This window comes from Equus asinus, chromosome 10 (assembly GCF_041296235.1).
Source record: "Equus asinus isolate D_3611 breed Donkey chromosome 10, EquAss-T2T_v2, whole genome shotgun sequence".
Lineage (NCBI taxonomy): Eukaryota > Metazoa > Chordata > Mammalia > Perissodactyla > Equidae > Equus > Equus asinus.
The window spans coordinates 79082540-79102808 of NC_091799.1; the positions used below are offsets into that span (position 1 = coordinate 79082540).

The 20269-nt window shown below is 36.8% G+C and overlaps 1 protein-coding gene across 1 annotated transcript in view; it reads right to left on the reverse strand.

Annotated features, from left to right (window-relative positions):
- WDR70 (WD repeat domain 70) overlaps positions 1-20269 on the reverse strand; it is a 289585-nt gene that overhangs the window by 192233 nt on the left and 77083 nt on the right. The window contains exon 8 of the mRNA XM_014831227.3: positions 7963-8116. Within this exon, the coding sequence (XP_014686713.1) occupies positions 7963-8116 (154 nt within the window). The remainder of the gene's footprint in view (positions 1-7962; positions 8117-20269) is intronic.

Genomic DNA, 20269 nt, shown 5'->3' on the forward strand with positions numbered 1-20269 from the left:
TTCTCTTTTGATCTACTTGCCTTCAATGAGCTCTTCCAAGATATTTCAGCAGCCTCAAATATGGCTAACTCTGCCATTATCACAAATGGTTCCTTTTCTGAAATCATGAACTTCCAATATTTATTGATTTAACAAATAATTATCACCTGATATGTCTTAGGTTTAGATATTGCATTTACTAGTCACACAACTGCCCATCTTCCAGTTTTCTAGCCTGATTTTCAATATCCTAAACTTCAACCACTCTCTCAGCATAAACCTAAGTGTCCTACAATGAACAACTTTTATTCTAGAATAACTCCCTCCTCCCCATCATTGCATTCCATTCAAACACCCAGGTTCCTGAATAAGACTCAACGATATCATACAAATATGCAGAATGATTGTCTCTACAAATTTTCATTCTGTAGCCCTTAATGCTCCCACAATTCTTCCAGCCATTTTTCTCTCACCCATCAAAGCTATTCCAAGTCTTTACTATCCTGCTGAAGGCTTCAACCCAACATCTCCCAACACAAAATTAGGAAATGACACTGCTAGTAGATGGTGACACTTTCAATTTCCTATCTAAGGCCCACCACCTATAAACATATCTGCATATGAGCCCATCCTTATCCTTCCATTTCCGGTGTAAATGTATTCCCTCCTCCCACTCAAAGCTAACTCCTGCTCTTGTGCTTGATCACAATCACCACCACCTCCTCAGGGACTTTCATTATTACTTAGTATATTTGGTTTCTGCAGAATTGTATTAGTTTTCTATTACTGTGTAACAAACTACCACAAACTTAGGGGCTTAAAATAACTCCAATTTATTAACTAACAGTTTTGGAGGTCAGAAATCCCTGTGGCTGGACTCTCTGCTCAGAGTCTCGTAGACTGAAATCAGGATGTCCGTAGGGCTGCATTCCTTTCTGGAGGCTCTGGGAAGAATCTGCTTCCAAGCCCACTCAGGGTGCTGGCACAATCCAAGTTCCCTGTGAGTGTTGGAGTAAGATGCCCATTTCCTTGCTGTCTGTCAGCTAGGGGCTGCTCTCAGCATCTAGAAGCTGTGTGCCTTCCTTGCCACATGGATTCCTCCATCTTCAAAGCCAGGAAATGAGAATCTTTCTCATGTTGGATCTGAATTACACAAAAGCCATCCCTGCAAATCTGTGCAAAAGAATTCCTTCTTTATCTATAGCTCCTGCTGAAGTGGCTAAGGAAGAATATCCTTAAGCTTCCTAGAGGTCACCTGGTTTGGTTGAGATTTGTGAGGTACAAGCTTAATTTCCTGAAAGAGCCTTTAGTGTAACTGAATACTCTAATTCTTTGATCTTTCTAAAGTTTTAGCAAAAGGTTATATAGCCACACCCTTGGCTTTTCCTCTTTCAGGAAGCAATTTTGTCATCTTAACGTTACTTCGCATCTGATTAGGCTCAAAATTAATTAACTCATCTAGTCCTGGTTCCCCTTTAATAAGACTTCTTTCATCCTTCTTGTTCATGTTTTATTACAAGCAGCAAGAAGAAACCAGGCAGTACCTTCAAGCTTTGCTTGGAAATCTCCTTGGCTATATACTCAACTTCATTATTCAAGTCATGCTTACATCTTCAAAGCCAGCAACAGAGAATCTCCTTCAAGTCAAATCCCCCCCACACTTCAAATCTCTTTGGCCAGGAAGAGCCCAATCCCTTTTAAGGGTCCACCTGATTAGGCCAGATCTACTAAGGATTATTTTCCCTTCTTAAAGTCAATTGTGTCATACAATATAACCTAATCACAGGACTATCTCATCATACAGTCCACATCCACACTCAAGGAGACGGACAGGGCATCCTAGGGGACATCTTAGAATTCTGCCTACAACCAGGACTATGGGCTTAGCAATTCTGAAACTACTTTCTATGTATTGTAGCATTGAACAAATGAATAAATACAGTGATGATGTTGGAAGCCAGGCTCCTCACTGTTGGAAAAGTAAAATACAAATATGGAATGGGGAAAGACTGGGAAGGTGGGTTAGAATTTTGGATATATCAGTGTGAACTCATGATATTTTATATATTTTATTTATTTTTTTGTTGGTTGGTTTGTCCTCCCACCCAAGATCTTTCTTCTGAAATAGTCTAGAAGCAATGACGCCTGACCAGCAATGAACATATACAGTGCCCAGACCTTGATTTGTAAATAGAATTCGCATTAAAGGAGCCATGGATCACTTTAGAAATAGGCAACATCAGAGCAGGAAAAGTACAAGATAGCCAGGAACATTTTGTCGTGTCAGAATGTAAGCAAGTACCCCCAAAATAATAGGGATATGTCAAAGGACAGAAACCAGTGTCAAGGAGTTTCTATTCAATTAAAAGCTCTGGAAATATTTATAAATTGGAAAGAAACACAATGTACTTTAAAACATTGCACTTTTTAGAGTTTATATTTGCAGTTAAAACTGCTTAAGAAAACAAAAAGATACCTAGAATTCACAGTTTAAGATATTTTACTCCCTAGGAAACAGTATTTACCATTAAAAGGACATGACTAAAATATTTCATCTCCAAATAATAAGGGCAATTTTCTGATGTCGCTGGATATCAGAATAACCACATGTACTATACAAATATAAATAAAGCATTTGAAAAGAAAAAATTTTTTTTCCTGAAATTCCTTATAAAGCTTCTGATTTCCATAGAGTACACTCATAGAGAAATCGCTGAACAAAAGGTCCAAGCATTCTGGGATCCTCTGAGCCTGTCCTCTCCCACTTTAGTCAAGTAATTAAGAAATAAATGACAGAGAATCATTTTGATGTTGAAAAGAAGAGGGTTGAAAACAATTCAAGGGAAATAGACTTAACAATATCAACTCTAGATGAATTGATAAAAGAAAGTTTAATACAGGCTGGCCCCATGGCCTAGTGGTTAAGTTTGGCATGTTCTGCTTCAGTGGCCTGAGTTCGGTTCCCAGGAGAGGACCTATACCACTCGTCAGCAGCCATGCTGTGGTAGCAACCCACATACAAAAAAAAAAAAGGAAGATCGGCACAGCTGTTAGTGCAGGGCAAATCTTCCTCAAGCAAAAACACAAAGATTGGGGCTGGCTTGGTGGCACAGCAGTTAGGTTCACACATTCCACTTCAGCGGCCCGGGGTTCACCAGTTTGGATCAGTGCAGACATGGCACCACTTGGCAAGCCATGCTGTGGTAGGTGTCCCACATATAAAGTAGTGGAAGACAGGCATGGATGCTAGCTCAGGGCCAGTCTCCCTCAGCAAAAAGAGGGGGATAGGCAGCAGATGTTAACTCAGGGCTAATCTTCCTCAAAAAAAAAAACAAAAAACAAAGATTGGCAACCTATGTTAACTCAGGGTTAATCTTCCTCAGCAAAAAAAAAAAAAGTAAGTTTAATAAATGAGACAATAAGACTACTACCATAGGTATCACTTACTAATAATCTACTAAAACATTTTTTAATTAAACTTAATACTTATTTGCTATGGAGTTTTGAAATACAGGAATATTTCTCAATGAGGGATAGAAGCTTAATAATCACACGTTTGTGGGCTCTAGGCCAAAGAGCCCCGTCTGAATCCCAGGCAAAGTGTGTGCCTAAGAGTTCAAGGTTATAGAGGAAAACACTCTGATTGGAAGTAACAAACCAAAATTCTAGTTTAGAATAAATGAGTTTTAGATGACAATATAACCGCAGTTTTTGTTTTTGTTTTTTTCGGTGAGAGCAATATATACACACACGCACACACAAATGCAAAATGATATAAAGATTAAAGATACAAATTTAACGATATAACAATTTAAAAATGTAATTAGAAGGGCCTGTTTATATTTGAAGTATATAATGTTATCATAATAGATCAGATATATTTAATGGTTTCCTTAATGTCCTATTAGTTGAATTTTCCAGTAAAGCCACAAGTTACTAATTACTGTTGGAATCAGTAAAGAGGTTAAAAAGTTGAGAAAAAGAAGTGTCCCATGAAATCTACTACTTTCAAATAATAATTCTTGTATTTCCAAAACTCATCATTCAAGCCAAAAACTACAAGTAAGTTATCAGTAATATTTCCTAGACATACAGATAATTATATTTTCTGCTGGGAAATGAAGAAGAGTAAATATTGACCATGGTTTTGAAATCAAAATGGAAATAAGATTAGGCAGGGTTGAGGGAGTTACAGTATATAGTTATAATATATAGTAGTTTTTTACATATTGGTAATATAGAAATACAGGAAATTAAAATATTATCCATCCTTGTCCAATTTTCCTATTCATCTTACTATATGTACTGTATGTATAAGTCTGAGATTGAAGAAATAGCCAGACACAGAACCAACCAGATTCCTTTCTTGAAATTTTCTTGGCTAAAATATAGATCCACAAAGTCAGGCTTTTTTTAATGTAAGTGGCCCGAAGCGTCTGAAATCATTAAGAAGAGCTTAGAGACAGGCAAAAACTTCTCTCCCTCAAACTTGAGAAAAATTATCTATGGTAAGCACAAACTTAAAAAGAATAAATTAAATAGGAGCTTTTAAAGCTTTCATTTCCACAAACCAGTTGTTTAAAGTTTTGGATTCCTCGAAGCTTCAAATAAAACAGATAAAAACAGAACTATTTGAGTTTAAGACAGGGAGAGCAATCTGGAGACCCACCTGCTTTATTTCCTTACCACCATCACCCTCAACACAACATCTTTGGAGGAATTCTGGGGAAATGATTTTAAGGAGAGGGGAATGAGAAACTCTAATGGAATACATGAAAAACAAAAGAAAAAAAACTACTCAAGCCATGAATACAATATAACTACATATAATTTTACATTTAAATTATATGTGAATCCTGTTCAAATCATCTAACATATACTAGACATTCAATAAATAGTCAACAAACAAAAGAAAAGGCATGAGATTGTGATTCTCGTTGGGGTGAGAGGCACTTCACTAGGATTCAGCAAAGGGTACTTTGAAACATACTATATTAATTTATGCCAATAGCTCAACCAGAGCATCTAAAGTAGATCACAGTCAATCCTCATTACTCGCAGGAGTTATGGTCTATAAAGTTTTGCAAACACTGAATTATCAAATACAGGGTTAGGTTCCCGCAAGCCTCTGGTCACATTTTTGTTAACCAATCAACACATAACCTTGTTTTATGTATGTTTGTGTTTAAGGACATCTTATGTAACACATACCCTTGGCTCATTAACACTGAACTCACGGCCAACAGCACTATAACTCATTCCTGAATACAGCTTATCTTACACACGTATTTTCTCTGAAAGGCACATCACAGACTTCTTGCACTTAGGAACACTAGACAGTACTACAGCACCTTAGCACTACTCTTGGGGGCCATCTTAAACAACAAAATCTCCAACAAAAGCATAAAAATAAGAAAACATAGCAATAAATAGACCACAAAAAGGACACTTGATTATAGTTTGAGAGCTGAAACAAGAAGGCAGAGCACCACCTTGTTCAAATTCTTTTTTGTCACTCTGTGCAAGTGCATGTCTGCAAATGACCATGAAAGTGCCGTGAGTATTGATTTGGGGGTTACAAAAAAATTTTAGCAAGTAGGTGAGTTTGCAAATATAGAAACCACAACTAGTGAGCACTGACTGTATTTTCTTAGACAGCCAAATCTCATACAAAATTTTGATTTAGGAACAAACCATGATGCTTAGTGTATTAGAAGAAGGTGCTAGATAGGCAGGGGGAGAAAGTAAAAATCAAAATTAAAATGAAGGTTCAAAATTCTGTGTCAACCACATGTACTGACACTTTAATATATCTGTGGTAGACTGCCTTATTGTTTCCAATCCATCACCCCTCCCTGTATCCACAACTTTTGACATGCCATACTACAGATCCTCTCACTAGAGATCAAGCCATGTTTCTCCACTCTTAATGTTACCCATGGTCATGTGATTTGCTTTGGCAATGAAATGTTCATGGACATAATGAGCAAGAGGCTTGAAATGTGCTTCCAGAGTTGGACATTTCTTCTTGTGTTTCTGCCATCACCATGAGAAAAATATACCCTCAGGTAGTCCTCTGTGCAAGGAGGAACAGAAATACATTGAACAGACCTAGATTCTATCTGCAGCTTGGAGCCAAGCCCAGCCAAGAGCAGCTAATCCACAGGTATGTCAGCAATTATAAATAAGCCATTAAGTTTTATAGCATTATTGTGGCTTTGGTTAATTGATATTTAACATACATTAATTTAAAGATACTTGCACCCCTATGTTCATTGCGGCATTATACACAATAGCCAAGACATGGAAGCAACCTAGGTGCCCATCAAGGGACGAATGGATAAAGAAGATGTGGTATTTATACACAATGGACTACTACTCAGCCATAAGAAATCACGAAATCAGGCCATTTGTGACAACATGGATAGACCTCGAGGATATTATGCTGAGTGAAATAAGTCAGAGGGAGAAGGTCAAATACCATATGATCTCACTCATAAGTAGAAGATAAAAATGACAAAAAAAAAAAAAAACACATAGCATTGGAGATTGGACTGGTGGTTACCACTGGGGAAGGGGGGAGCGGGGAGGGCAAAAGGGGTGATTAGGCTCACATGTGAGGGGATGCACTGTAATTAGTGTTCGGGTGGTGAATATGATGTAATGTACACAGAATTCGAAATCTGATGTACATACGAAAAAAATTAAAATTTTTAAAAAAATTATTTTTTTTAATCTTGCTATAAAGGACATAAGACAACTGACAAAATTTGAATAAAGTCCATAGATTTAAAAATAATAATAATAATAATAAATAAAAATACCATTATCTCACTAAAAATCTTTACATAAAAAGGTTGATGAAGGGGCCAGCTCCACGGTGCAGTGGTTAAGTTTGGTGCACTTCACTTTGGCAGCCCAGGTTTGTGGGTTCATATCCCAGGCGTGGACCTACACCACTCATCAGCCATGCTGTGGTGGTGACCCACATATAAAGTGGAGGAAGACTGACACAGCTCTTAGCTCAAGACTAACCTTCCTCAAGCAAAAGAAAAAAAAAGTTGATGAAACCCTCCTTCCTTCTTGTCCTAAAGCCTAGTATATAATAGGTTTGTAGTAGATTGTATTTCCAAAGATGGCAGCATCCATATCTCCCATCCCAGGTGATATTTTACAGTGTGATCTTGCCATTCACACATCAGATGGTGGAGTCTATTTCCTCTCTCCCCAAATTTGGGCTGGCCCTATGGTGTTGTGTAAGACTTGAAGCCAGACCTTAAGAAATCTTAAGTTTCCATGTTTGTCTTTCATGGAATCCAGTCATTAAGCAAGAAGTCAAAGCCCACTAAGTCCACCACACTGTAAGAAATCCCAAACCAGACATGTGAAAAGAGAAAGAGAGAAGGAGAGAGAGAGAGAGCACTTGAGAGCGAAGGAAGAGGTAGGAGAAGAGGGAGAGAGAAAGAGATGACATTGGGTAGAGCACCAACTGTAAACCATCTAAGCAGGGCAATTTTGGACCTCACAACCATCCTAGTGTTCCAGCTGACACTACAAAGCAGAAGAACGTCCAGGTCAATGCACAGAATTGTGAGAAATAATAAATTGTTTAAAACAAGACACCAACTTTTGGGGTGAATTATGGCAACTCAAACAAGTTGTTAATAAATGTGTGCTGAGGGGCCGGCCCCGTTGCCAAGTGGTTAAGTTTGCGTGCTTCACTTCGGCAGCCCAGGTTTTCACCGGTTCGGATCCTGGGTGTGGACATGGCACCGCTCGTCAGGCCACGCTGAGGTGGCGTCCCACACAGCACAACCAGAGGGACCTACAATTATGTACTGGGGGGCTTTGGGGAAAAGAATAAAAAAAAAAGAAGATTGGCAACAGCTGTTAGTTCAGGTGCCAATCTTTAAAGAGAAAATAAAAAAAATAAATGTGTGCTGAATTAATTAAATTCACTAAAGCATTTTGTTTAATGCTTACCTTGGTGTTGGCCATGTCCACAATATATTGGTCTCCCTTTATACATTCCATCACTTCAAAACCATCTCTGTCAATCACTTTGGCCTGAGAGCTTCCAGACACCACAAGAATCATGTCTCCCGTATTACTATACTGTAATGACTTGATCTGATGGCTATGCAAAAAAAAAAAAAAAAAAGTCTGGTAAGACACTGAGCATAATGTTTATACTTTTACTACATTAAGCACTGCCAGAGAAAAAGTCACACAACTGCACAAAGTGATAATTCTACAACATCAGGAACATCCACCTATAATGCGCCCTCAACACCAGCGGCTATCCTGTTAGCTCTCCCTCCCACTCTCCACAGCAATCTAGTAAATTCTTCTCTACTGACCTTAAATCTTCAACCCAAACAAATCCTCCTCTTTCAGCTGTTAATTCTTCCTGCTCTTTGCCAGAAGAAACAAATAACTGCCTCAACTACCTCCCTTGAATTTATAAACTTATCTGCATCTAAACTGCCTCAACTTCCTCCCATTAATTTACAAACTTACTGCATCTCTCTTCCTTCTTCTCTTTGATTACAATGGTGGAAATAAATATCTTCCTGACCAAGGCTAATCTACTACCTATATTCTGGATCCGATCCCTTCCAGTCTCCTTAGGAACTTCTACTGCCTATCCTCTCTCTGCTCCCTTCACAGCTAAGCTATTTAAAAGAGTTTTCATCTCCTCCTTTATTTCTCTAGCACTACAGTATCCTTTCCACCCTTACCATCACTAAAACTGATCTTGCCATTGTGGCTGTAGTGAATGCTGCGGTGTGCCACCCAGAAACACCCCTTCAGGACTCATTCCCCCAGCTTCCAGGATTTGGCTTGCTGATGACTCACAAATAAGCCCTGAGGAATTCCCCTGAGTTGCAGACAACTCCCTCATCCAAGGTTATGTTACCATTCCAAAGCAGCCCACAGTTAGGGACTGGCTCACGTGCAGTAAAATGGTCCAGCCCTCTGCTTCAATCTGGGATATCTCAGAAGGGTTACTCCAGCCTCAGATCTCCATGTGGGAATCAGTTGAGGCTGCTGTTGCATCTATACGGCAATTCAATTTCTCCATCTTCCTAATGCAGTTTCCCTTGCACCTTTTCTCACAGGGTTAACCCCAGAAGCACTCCTCAACAAACTTCTGCATGCAAATCCTGATGTTTCAAAGTGTTTTTTTGAGGAACCTGACCTGAGAGAGTTGGTACCAAAAGTGGTCCTATGAATCCAACTCCAAAATGAGATTTAGGAGCAGTTATCAATCACTGACTGGCTAGCAATGAGGACGCCATCATTAGTGGTACACAGTTTCTGATATGCTGCAGCACTGCAACTGCAATTGCCAAAACTTTGTTGGTGAAAGAGAAGGCCCTGGCTGGTGCAATATTTCAGGCATTTGAAAGAGACAGGAAAAATAGTAATAAAAAGGACTACAGAATTGAATAGCTATTGCTAGGAGCAGTCAATGCAATGAAGAAAGACAATGAAAGGCTAAGGATAATTAATGACCAATTAAAGACTATATATAGTGTGAAAGCCAGAGGGCCTCCTTGGCAGCATATAAAGACAGGGTTACAGTTCTCTGTCAGGTAAGTGGTATGCAGTCATTGATCTGGTAAAGTGTGTTTTTCTATCTCTATTAGGACGAAAGACAAAAGACAGTTACATTTGCAACCAACAGCAGCACACATTTACATGCCTGAATCAGGGGTATATTAATTTTCAAGCCCTTTGTCTTAACATAGTACTAAGGGACTTGGACCATCTGGACATTCCAAAGAAATTCATGTTGGTCCATGATCTTGATAACATCATGTTATATGAATCAGGTGAGCAAAAAGTATCAACTACAATAGTGAGAAATATGCTCTCCAGAAGATCGAGATAATCCCTAGAAAAGATCAGGAGATTGAGGCAAGAAGTGGGGAAGATGCATGTAGACAGATATATGAAAGTGGACACCAAGTATGAAGTTCTTTGTACTACATGTTAATCCAAGACAGCATCGACCTCAAAAGAGGCAATGAACAACCATGCAGTCAAAGTGACTTGGCCAATTCAGCTGACATTAGCTAGTTTTTGTCATCATCCACCCTGTTCTTAATGCAATAAGCTTATAAGTGAAATAGAGGTGGTAAAAGGGATGGAAGTTACGCATGGGACCAAGAGCAACTCTCCAAAGTTGACCTAACTATTGCTGAAGGTCCAACCTGACAGTAAACAGAAGCCTATGGTGAGCTCCTCTCCCAAAATCAATACTAAACTAACGAATAAGTAAAATATGTAATATGAGAAATTATAATAAGTGTATGGGGAAAACCAGAGCAGAGAAGGCAGTTAGTACCAAGGGGAAGGGATAAATATTTTAAGTAGAGTGGTCAGGAGGTAAGTGACTGAGTAGGCGATGAAGATATTTTGAGGAAGAGTGTTCCAAGAAGAGGGAACAGCTACTAGAAAGGACCTGCAGCAAGAGTGTCCCTGGCATTTTCCCTATGTGGCTGCAGCAAAGTGAGCAAAAAGAACAGGAGGTGGAGATAAGGTCAGAGTGCAGCAAGTGGGCTGGTACACATCATGGACAGCCATTTAAGACACTGAAAAGACTCTGCATTTTACTCTCTGAGAGAAATGAGAGGAAGCCCACTGGAGCATTCTGAACTGAGCAATGATACAATCTGACCTACGCTGTACAGATCATTTTTTGGACCATTCTGCACTCTGAACTCTGTGGACTCCTTCTCAATATGTTTTTTAAACACATAAAAAAAATACACTAGGCATATATTGGAAGCCAGCTATAAAGAAATAACTATAAAAATAATTTTTTAAAATTTGTGACATAATATGTGAGTTTCTCTATTAATATGTTAAGTAACTACACCTAGAGGCAGGTCTAATGACTAGTGTAATTTCAAAGCAGTGATGAGTACAAGCATATATATTTCAATTTATCTGTAACAATAGTAATGAGATACAAAAGTATTTGAAATTTGCAGGTACACCTGTGACTTTGTTGCCTACTTTCATAATTAAAGGAAATGTTAAATTCAGTTAGAGGTTAATGAAAAGAGATAATTTTTTATCCAAGCTTGCAGAAATTGGGAGAACCAGATGTTGAACCATGAAATTTAAAATAACTATAATTAAGAAATTAAATGACAAGGTAGAGAATTTATACATAGAACTGAAAATCATTTAAAAAAATATGCAGAAATTCTAAAATGCAAAATACAATACCTGAAATTTAGAACTAATGGATAGGTTTAGTAGCAGAAATTAATGATTAAAAGATAATTCTTAGATTTAAGCATGGTGAGAAAAAATGAGAAATGCAAAAAGAAAAACTTAATATACATATGAGATATGGTGAAAAGGTCTCACACTAGAACTGCAGAATGGAAGGAGAGAGAACCAGTGTGTGAAGAGGTGACTGCCAAAACTTTTGGAAAGATGATAACTGACACCAGCCCACAGATTCCATAAGTACTATAAACCCCAGGAGGGTACATAAGCACGTAAGTAGCCCAATAGGGTAGCAGAAAAACACACCCAGACACAACTGCTGAAAGTCAAAGACAAATGTAAAACCTTAAAACAGCCGGAGTGGGGGAAAAAAATTCCTTCAAAAGAGTAAAAATAAAACTAATAAATGACTTTGCCACAGAAGCAACAAAAGCCAGAAGACAATGTAGTGATAGCTCTAAAGTTCTGAATAAAAATAACTGCCTACAGAGAATTATAAAATCACTAAAAATAAAAGCAAAATAAAGATGTTTTCGGAAAAATATAAGCTAAAAGAATTTATTGGTAGCTGACTATACTTGAAGCGTTCTTCAGTCAGAAAGAAAATGATCCCAAATAAAGGCAGAGACACAGGATGGTATGAAGAGTAACAGAAGGGAGAATATATAAGTAAATCTCAATGAATACTGACTGCATAAAACAAAATTAACAACATCTGATGGGATTTAAAATGTATATACATATATATACTCATATATAAAATTGAAATATATGAAAACAACTGCAAAAGGGTAAGAGAGGATAAATTTAGTTATATATAGCAAATGTTCTAAGGTCTTTCCATTGAATGGGAAGGGGTAAAAGCACTAATTTTTAATACTCTTTAAGTCTACTATTGGAATATATGTTGAAATCTTTAGGGTAACCACTAAAAGAACAGGAAAAGATATCAACAAGCTAACAGAGAGGAGAATATATATTAAAAATTAATGAATGAAAATAAAAAGGACAGTAAAAGGGAAATAAAACAGGATGGACAAATAGAAAACAATGAATAAGATGGATGACTTACACTCAAACTTACCAGTGATTATATTAACCATAATCAAATTAAATATTCCACTTGAAAGGCAAAGTTTTTAAGAATGAATAAAAAATAAACTTTCACGTAAAAGAGATACTTTATATAAAGAGAGAAAGTGTGAAAGTAAAAGAATGTAAAAACATATACTTCACAAATACTGACAGAAAGAAAGCTGGTATATCTTACTAATATCAGGAGGTAGACTTTAAAGCAAGGAACATTATTGGAGATAAAAAGGATACTTCATAAGGATAAAAGGTTCAATCCACCAGGAAGAGACTGTAAAGGTACTTGCACCTAATGATATACCTCTAAATATCAAAGCAAAAAACAACAAAACTAAAAGGAGAAACAGGCAAACCCAGTCACACTGGGAGATTTTAACATCTCTTTCCCACTGACTGATATGCAAGCAAATAAAACAATCAGTAAGAAGACAGAAGATTTGAACAACATAATTAATAAATTTGACTAATTTACATATGTTATACCGACAACAGCAAAATACACTCAAACATACAAATAATGTTTTAAGAACTGACATATACTGGTCTGTAAATCAAGTCTCAATAAATACCAAAAGTCTAAAACTATATAGAATATATACTCCCTAACCCTAGTGGAATTAGTAAAAAGCAATTTTTAAAAATAATCTGAAAATCACCAAACGTTCGAAAATTAAGAAATATACTTGTAAATAATCCTTAGGTCAAAGGAGAAAACACAGGAGAAATTAGAAAATGTTTTTAATTGGATTATGAGGATAATACCATGGATGAGAACTTGTGACATGCAGTCAAAGCCATATTTAGAAGAAAATTTACACACTTAAATGCATATATTACCCCCAAAAAAGTTTTAATCAATGATCTAAGCATCAATGTCAAAAAGCAAAAAAAAAAAAACACCTATATCCAGAGAACAGAAAAGTAGGAATGATTTCAAATTCTTTTCATGACAGAAAAATCTTGATACCAAAACCTGATAAGGGCATTGTAAAAAGGAAAAATAAGCCAACATGTCTCATGAAAACAGATGCAAAAGTTCCAAACAAAATACTAGCAAATTGAATCCTGCAACATATAAAAAGGAAAATACATCATGTCAAGTAAGATTTATTCCAGGAAGGTAAGATGAGTTTAACGTCCGGTCAATCCATGTGATTTTCTACAATAACAGCACAAAGGAGGAAAAATAATTCAAGTATTTCATAACACTTATTAAAAGACATTAGGAATATGAACGGACCAAGTCATACACTGGTGGAAAACATTCATAACACATGTAGCTGACAAAGGATTCCTATCTAACATATATAAAGAACTCCTAAAACACAACAATTTTTTTAAAAAATACAAAGAGCAATCTACTAAAAAATGTCTAAAAGGAATAGACACTATGCAAAATATATGCAAATATCCTATACAAACATTAAAAGATGCTCAACATCATTAACCATCTGTAAAATGAAAAAAATACAAATTATCATTTCATACTCACTAAAATGATTAAAATTGAAGAAATTGAACACCAAATGTTGTCAAGAACGTGGAGCAATTAGAGCCCTCATACACTGCTAGTGAGAGTGTAAAACAATATAACCATGTTGGCGAACGGTTTATCAGTTTCTTATAAAGTTAAACATGCATCTGTTCTGTGACCCAGCAGTTCTATTCCTAGGTATGTTCACAGTCTACAAAAATGTTTCAACAGAAGTGTTCACAGCATTCTTATTCACTATGACCAAACACTGGAAACAATAATCTAAATGTTCATTAATTGGAGAACAGATAAACACATTTGGTATATTCATGCACTAAAATACATGCGATAACATGGATGTTCACATGAGAAAATATTTACTCACAAATATTTTATTGAGTAAAATAAAAGAGATACAAAATATATGATCCTATTTACATAAAGTCAAAGATTAGGAAAATACTATGGTAACTGAAATCAGAAAATACTCACCATGATGAGGAATATGGACACTGATTGGAAAGTGACTCAAACTTTCTGGAGGGATAGATATATTCTCTATCTTGTTCTGAGTAGTGGTTACATAAGGTGTATGCAACTATTAAAATTTATTCAGCCAAGCCCTCAAGGATAGCAAAATATTGCATATAGAGTGTACTTCAACTTAAGAATTTTTATTTAAAAATTTGAACATTCATGAATAATTTTTATAAACCTCCTGGCAAATTAGGAATAAAAAGGAATGTTCTTAATCTGATAAAGAGTATCATCTAGAAAAAATTATGACAAAAATCCTACTTAATGTTAAAATGTTAAAAGCTTTCCCTCTCAAATCAGGAACAAGACAAGAAAGCCTATTATTACCACTTCTATTCAACATAAATAGAGGTCCTTGTTAATGCAATATGACGAGAACAAGATCACTTGATTTATGACAAAGGTGATAAGAGAAAAGCCTTCAATGAACAATGGTAGATCAACTGGATATCCATATAGTAAAAGTAAATAAGTGAATTGTGATCTCTATTTTACACAACACATAAAAATCAAGACGGCACAAAAAACTCTATTTAGAAAAAGAGTGCAAATTTTAACTTCATCAAAATTAGAACCTTCTGGGTGACTGACAAATAATAAGGTACAAGTGAAATTTCACAATGTTGTAAACTATTATAACCTCAATAAAAAAAAAAACTAGAACCTTCTGTTCATCAAAAGATATCACTAAGACAGTGAAAGGATAAGCCACAGATTGGGAGTGAAGATGTGCCACATATTTAATCAATAAAAAACCCCCACATTCACAATATATAAAGAACTCTTGTAAAATGGTAAGAAAAGACAACGAACAGAAAAATGGTCAAAAGATTTAAGCACTTGACACAGGATACCCAAATATCCAATGACATAGTGAAAACTTGCCCAATCTTATTATTCATCAGGAAAACTCAAAACAAAACTATAATGAGATATCACTATCTACCCACCAAAATAACTGAAATTTAAAAGGCTGACAACACAAAATGTTGGTAAGAAGGTAGAGTAACTCTCATTGATAATGAGTGGGAGGCTAAACTGGTGCGATCATTTTCAAAAACTGTTAGGCAGGGGCTGGCCCCGTGGCCGAGTGGTTAAGTTCACGAGCTCTGCTGCAGGCGGCCCAGTGTTTCGTTGGTTCGAATCCTGGGTGCGGATATGGCACTGCTCATCAAACCACGCTGAGGCAGCGTCCCACATGCCACAACTAGAAAGACTCACAATGAAGAATATACAACTATGTACCGGGGGACTTTGGGGAGAAAAAGGAAAAAAATTTTAAAAATCTTTAAAAAAAATAAATTAAAAAAAACTGTTAGGCAGTACCTACTAGCAGAATATATGCATAACCTATGCCCCAGCAATTTCACTCCTAAGCATATATCCAACAGAAATGCAAATATGTGTGCCAAAGGCATCTGTAAGAATACTCACAGCAGAACTAGTCATAAAAGTCCAAAACTGGAAATAATTCAAATGTCCATAAGCAAAAAATAGATAAAAAGATGTATATTCATACAGTAGAACACTGTATACCAAATAAAATGAACAAATTTCTGCTATACACTTCATGGATAAATCTTACGAATACAATCAAGTGAAAGAAGCCAGACAAAAAAGAATATCCCATTTAAATAACACTCAGATACAGGCAAAAGTAATCTATAGTATAGTAGTCAGGATGAGGAGGGTGGGGGTAATATGTGGGAAAGGAACTTCTGGTGCTGGTAATATTCCACACTTCTTCCATCTCAGTGAGGACTGCTGGGATGTGTTCATTTTATAATTAGTCATCAAGCTATATCCTTAGGATTTGTGTATTTTCCGATACGTCATACTTTAATTTAAACATTATAACAAAACAAATTCATCTGAAGCAATTTTACATAAAGGCCCTTAATTCACCAATAAGAACATCAAGCAAAGATACTACAATATTCTGCAGGATAATTTGATCATCAAAGGCCAGAAAAATCTCGAAATAAGCCAAGAAAGTAAATTACATGTAATACTTTTTGAGGTTAAATTGATTTTTTTAATGCTTAAATGGGCATACTTTAGTTTTCAAGAATTATGTGAAACCTTCTCTTTACCCATTGCTAAATAAATTCAGAGTCCATAAATTAATCTGAGATGATTTTACATCACAAAAGATAAACTTTCACTCATAAAGAGAAATTTAACCATTAAAGAACAAGCAAAAGAATGTTCAATACAAACCTTAGAAACATAAACATTGCCAAATATTGGAAAGCACAAAAATGTCCAGAAATCATAGAAGCCTATTAAGGTTGTGGCTCTCTCAAGCAACAAAAAACCTGGTTTACCTTACAGACTATTTACTTAGAGGTTTGTTACAAGATCAAACAAGGACATAGAGAATACCAAGAGGAGCTATTCAGCCAGGCCTCACAAAGAACCCACCTTCATTCAGTAGCTTCAGTAACGTGACAACTGCTCTGATGACCCAAGGAGGAAGTCCTGCAACTACTCTTTATTATCTGGTGCCACCAACTCTGCTTTGCCATTATACGTATTGCTTTTTTAACTCCCAATTAACTTTCCTCTACTTCTCCCACTTTTTGCTTATTTAAGCTTTATGCTACCTGGCGGCTTCAATTCCATCAGTTACTCCTGCTTTCTCCACTTCCTCTGTTTGCACGTCTTTGCTTCTGCTCCCACTACTATCTGCTTCCTTAGTAATGTGTTGCACATTCCAACTTCCAAAGAAACAGAAAATCAAAGACATGCCAATACCAGACAGTTTAGGGGACCACAGTTAGGAGTAGCAAGACTTGACGCTTCTTTATAGGCTTGAGGCCAGCCTATTGAGAGGATGTTTTGGGGAGAGATCCCGTCCTCACTCCAGCTATGGCCACTTGTCAAAGTCATATGTTATTAAGGTGACCAACGGAAACCCTCAGAAGTGCAACCAAAAAAGGTAGTCAAATGTTTCTAAGAATGGAGCTGTGTAACTCAGCTTATCCAATTTCCATTTCTCCACAGCACTTACCACCATCTGTTACTATGCATGTTTTGTTTGTAGTTGGTCTTCCCTCAATAGAATAAAAGCTGTACGAGGATAGGACTATACTTATATAGTGTTCTGTGCTCAAAATCTAAAACAATACCTGGCACATAGGAGGTGCTCTATAAATGCTTGTCAAGTGGATATAAATTTTAGAAAAATTCTACCTATAGCTGCTTGTGATATGTATAAACATTAAGAAGGAGGTTATAAAACAATATGTACAGAATGGTACTAGTTTTGTAAAATAAAAATATTTACATATGTGAGTATAAGAGAAAAATACCACAATGTTAATAGTAGTCACCTCCACGTGGAAGGAACACGTATAATTTGGAAAATATACATATATAACTGTTAGGGTAAAATAAATTACATATTGTTTTAACCAGAAAGAGTAAATTATAAAATTCACAGAGCCTCAAAAATTATTATTGGGATGGTAAAATGAAAACATCTACCTTCAAAGGAAGAAAGCTATCACATCAACAACTGCCAAATATGAGTCTGTCACTGTTCTACACACTGTAGGACCAGCACTACCCAACAGAACTTTCTGTGACGGTAGAAATGTTCTGTGCCTGTGCTGTCCATTATGGTAGCTACTGGCCACATGTTTCTATCAAGCATTTGAAATATGGCTAGTGCAACTAAGGAATTTTTGATGTTATTTAATTTAAATAGCCACAAATGGGTGCCAGCCCGGCGGCATAGTGGTTAAGTTCACATGCTCTGCTTCGGCAACCCAGGGTTCACAAGTTCAGATCCCAGACACGGACCTACGCACCACTCATCAAGCCACACTGTGGCAGTGTCCCAGATACAAAATAGAGGAAGACTGGCATAGATGTTAGCTCAGAGCCAATCTTGCTCACCAAAAAAAATTTTTAAACAAAAAAATTAATAGCCACATGTGGCTAATGGCCAGTGCACTGAACAGTGCAGCTGTTAATGTGAAATAAATATAAAACAGCCCCAACTTTGGAAGAAGTTTCTTATTGCCTCATAAAATAGATGAAAAATGAAACACTAAGTTGAGTAAAACGTTCTTTAAAAACAAAACAAAAGAGGGGACAGCACTCTGACCCAGTGGTTAAAGTGCCACACACTCCACTTCAGCAGCCCAGGTTCGCAGATGTGGATCCCAAGTGTGGACCTGCTCCACTCATCAGTCATGCTGTGCAGGTGTCCCACATACAAGATAGAGGAGGAGTGGCACAGATGTTAGCTCAGGGTTGATCTTCCTCAAGCTAAAAAAGAAGACTGGCAACAGATGTTAGCTCAGGGTGAATCTTCCTCATACATGCACACAAAAAAAAACCTAATGAAATCTATAAAAGTCCACTTGGACAATAATAACTACTAGTACTAAAAAAGTCATTATGCAGTCCCTAAATGTGACCTTCAGTCACAAATTTAAACATGACTGTTGAAGAAAATTCCTCAGGTAAAAATTTCTTATTCACCATGTTAAAAAATAATCTATAACATTCTTCAGAGATGGTATGCTAAAGTATTACATCAGAGCAATCCTACAGGTATGTCCTCACAGGAGCCATTCTCTTAAAAAAGAAATCCTCAAATAAATATGAATGAAAAGCAAGTAACTAAACATCTTAAATAGATATTAACACACAAACCCATAAAGAATTCTGGTAGAGGACCAACTTAATAAAATCCCAAACATAAAATTTCTCTAGCAAAATAAAAATGAACATCTTTTTTTTAAAGCTGTCTTCATAGCTTCCTTCATGAATGAAACTCTGTTAGCAAAAAAAAAAAACAGTTACATTCCTTGATTTATCCTAACAGCCCAATCTCAAATTTTAGTGATAAGACAATTTTAACAAAATTTTAGGCTATTTAGTCTGAGTTACTTTCTAAGTCTATAATTTCAAGGCTGAAAAATAAATGGATATCTCAGGAAAACACTATTAACTCACGATAATTTTCTCTTCTAGAAACAGTATATATCTAAAAGAATTAAAATTTATGTGTGTCTGTCTAGGCCTCAACAGAATTATTCTTCCTGGCTGGTTACCAAATCCAAATCAGACGCTTACCAACGAAACGGCTTTCCTGCACAGCCACCATTAACTAGGAATTGCTGCTCGAAATTGACACTGACCATCTCTCCTAAAATGCTGAAAATTCCAGCTGATAGTTTTTGAAATATTTATTCTTCAAAAAGCCACCTTAATGTACTGATTCCAAGTACTGATTCCAATGGCAAAGATAACTCAAACAAAGATCTGAGTCAGTTCTGAGGTTAATATGTGCGACAGTTCAAGGAATTTCACCACAATGCCCAAGAGCAAACTGTCAGGGTAGATAAATTGAAACTCCCAAACCAGATGCTCATAAGAAAAGAACCCAAAAAAGCAAATGCAGGGCTAGTGCCCAGGACCTTCCTTCCTGAAAAAGAAAAGCCTTTTCTGGCCTCAGGGTGTCTGTCCTTCCTAAAATATGAGGAAGAAACGAGGTCCTTAGCAAAATTCTGACCAGGGTCTGAAACGTAAGTGTGAGTCCAATAATAATAATGCACAAAATTACATGTTTCATCAAACGTGTCAGTTGTCCAATTATTGCCTCTCAGCTCCAAATTCACCCTTCACTGCCTATGCTGCAAAATGCATTTGAGCCCTTTAAATATTTTTCCTTTGCCAGTTGGCATGATGTTAAGTTTTGTTGGTGGAGGGTGCTAGACAGACAGGAGGAAGGGGTTTCCCCGGGCCCTGGTGTGCTCCTCTTGGTAGGCTCCCGCACCACTCCAGAGTCCACTCCAGTGTCCAGTTCCTGGAGTTTGTGCAGTTCCTCCATGACCAGGCTGCTGAAACACACGGTAGTCAGCAGCACCCAGAAGCTTCCCCCAGCACCACTCTAAGGCAGTTTTGTTAACAGTCACTCTG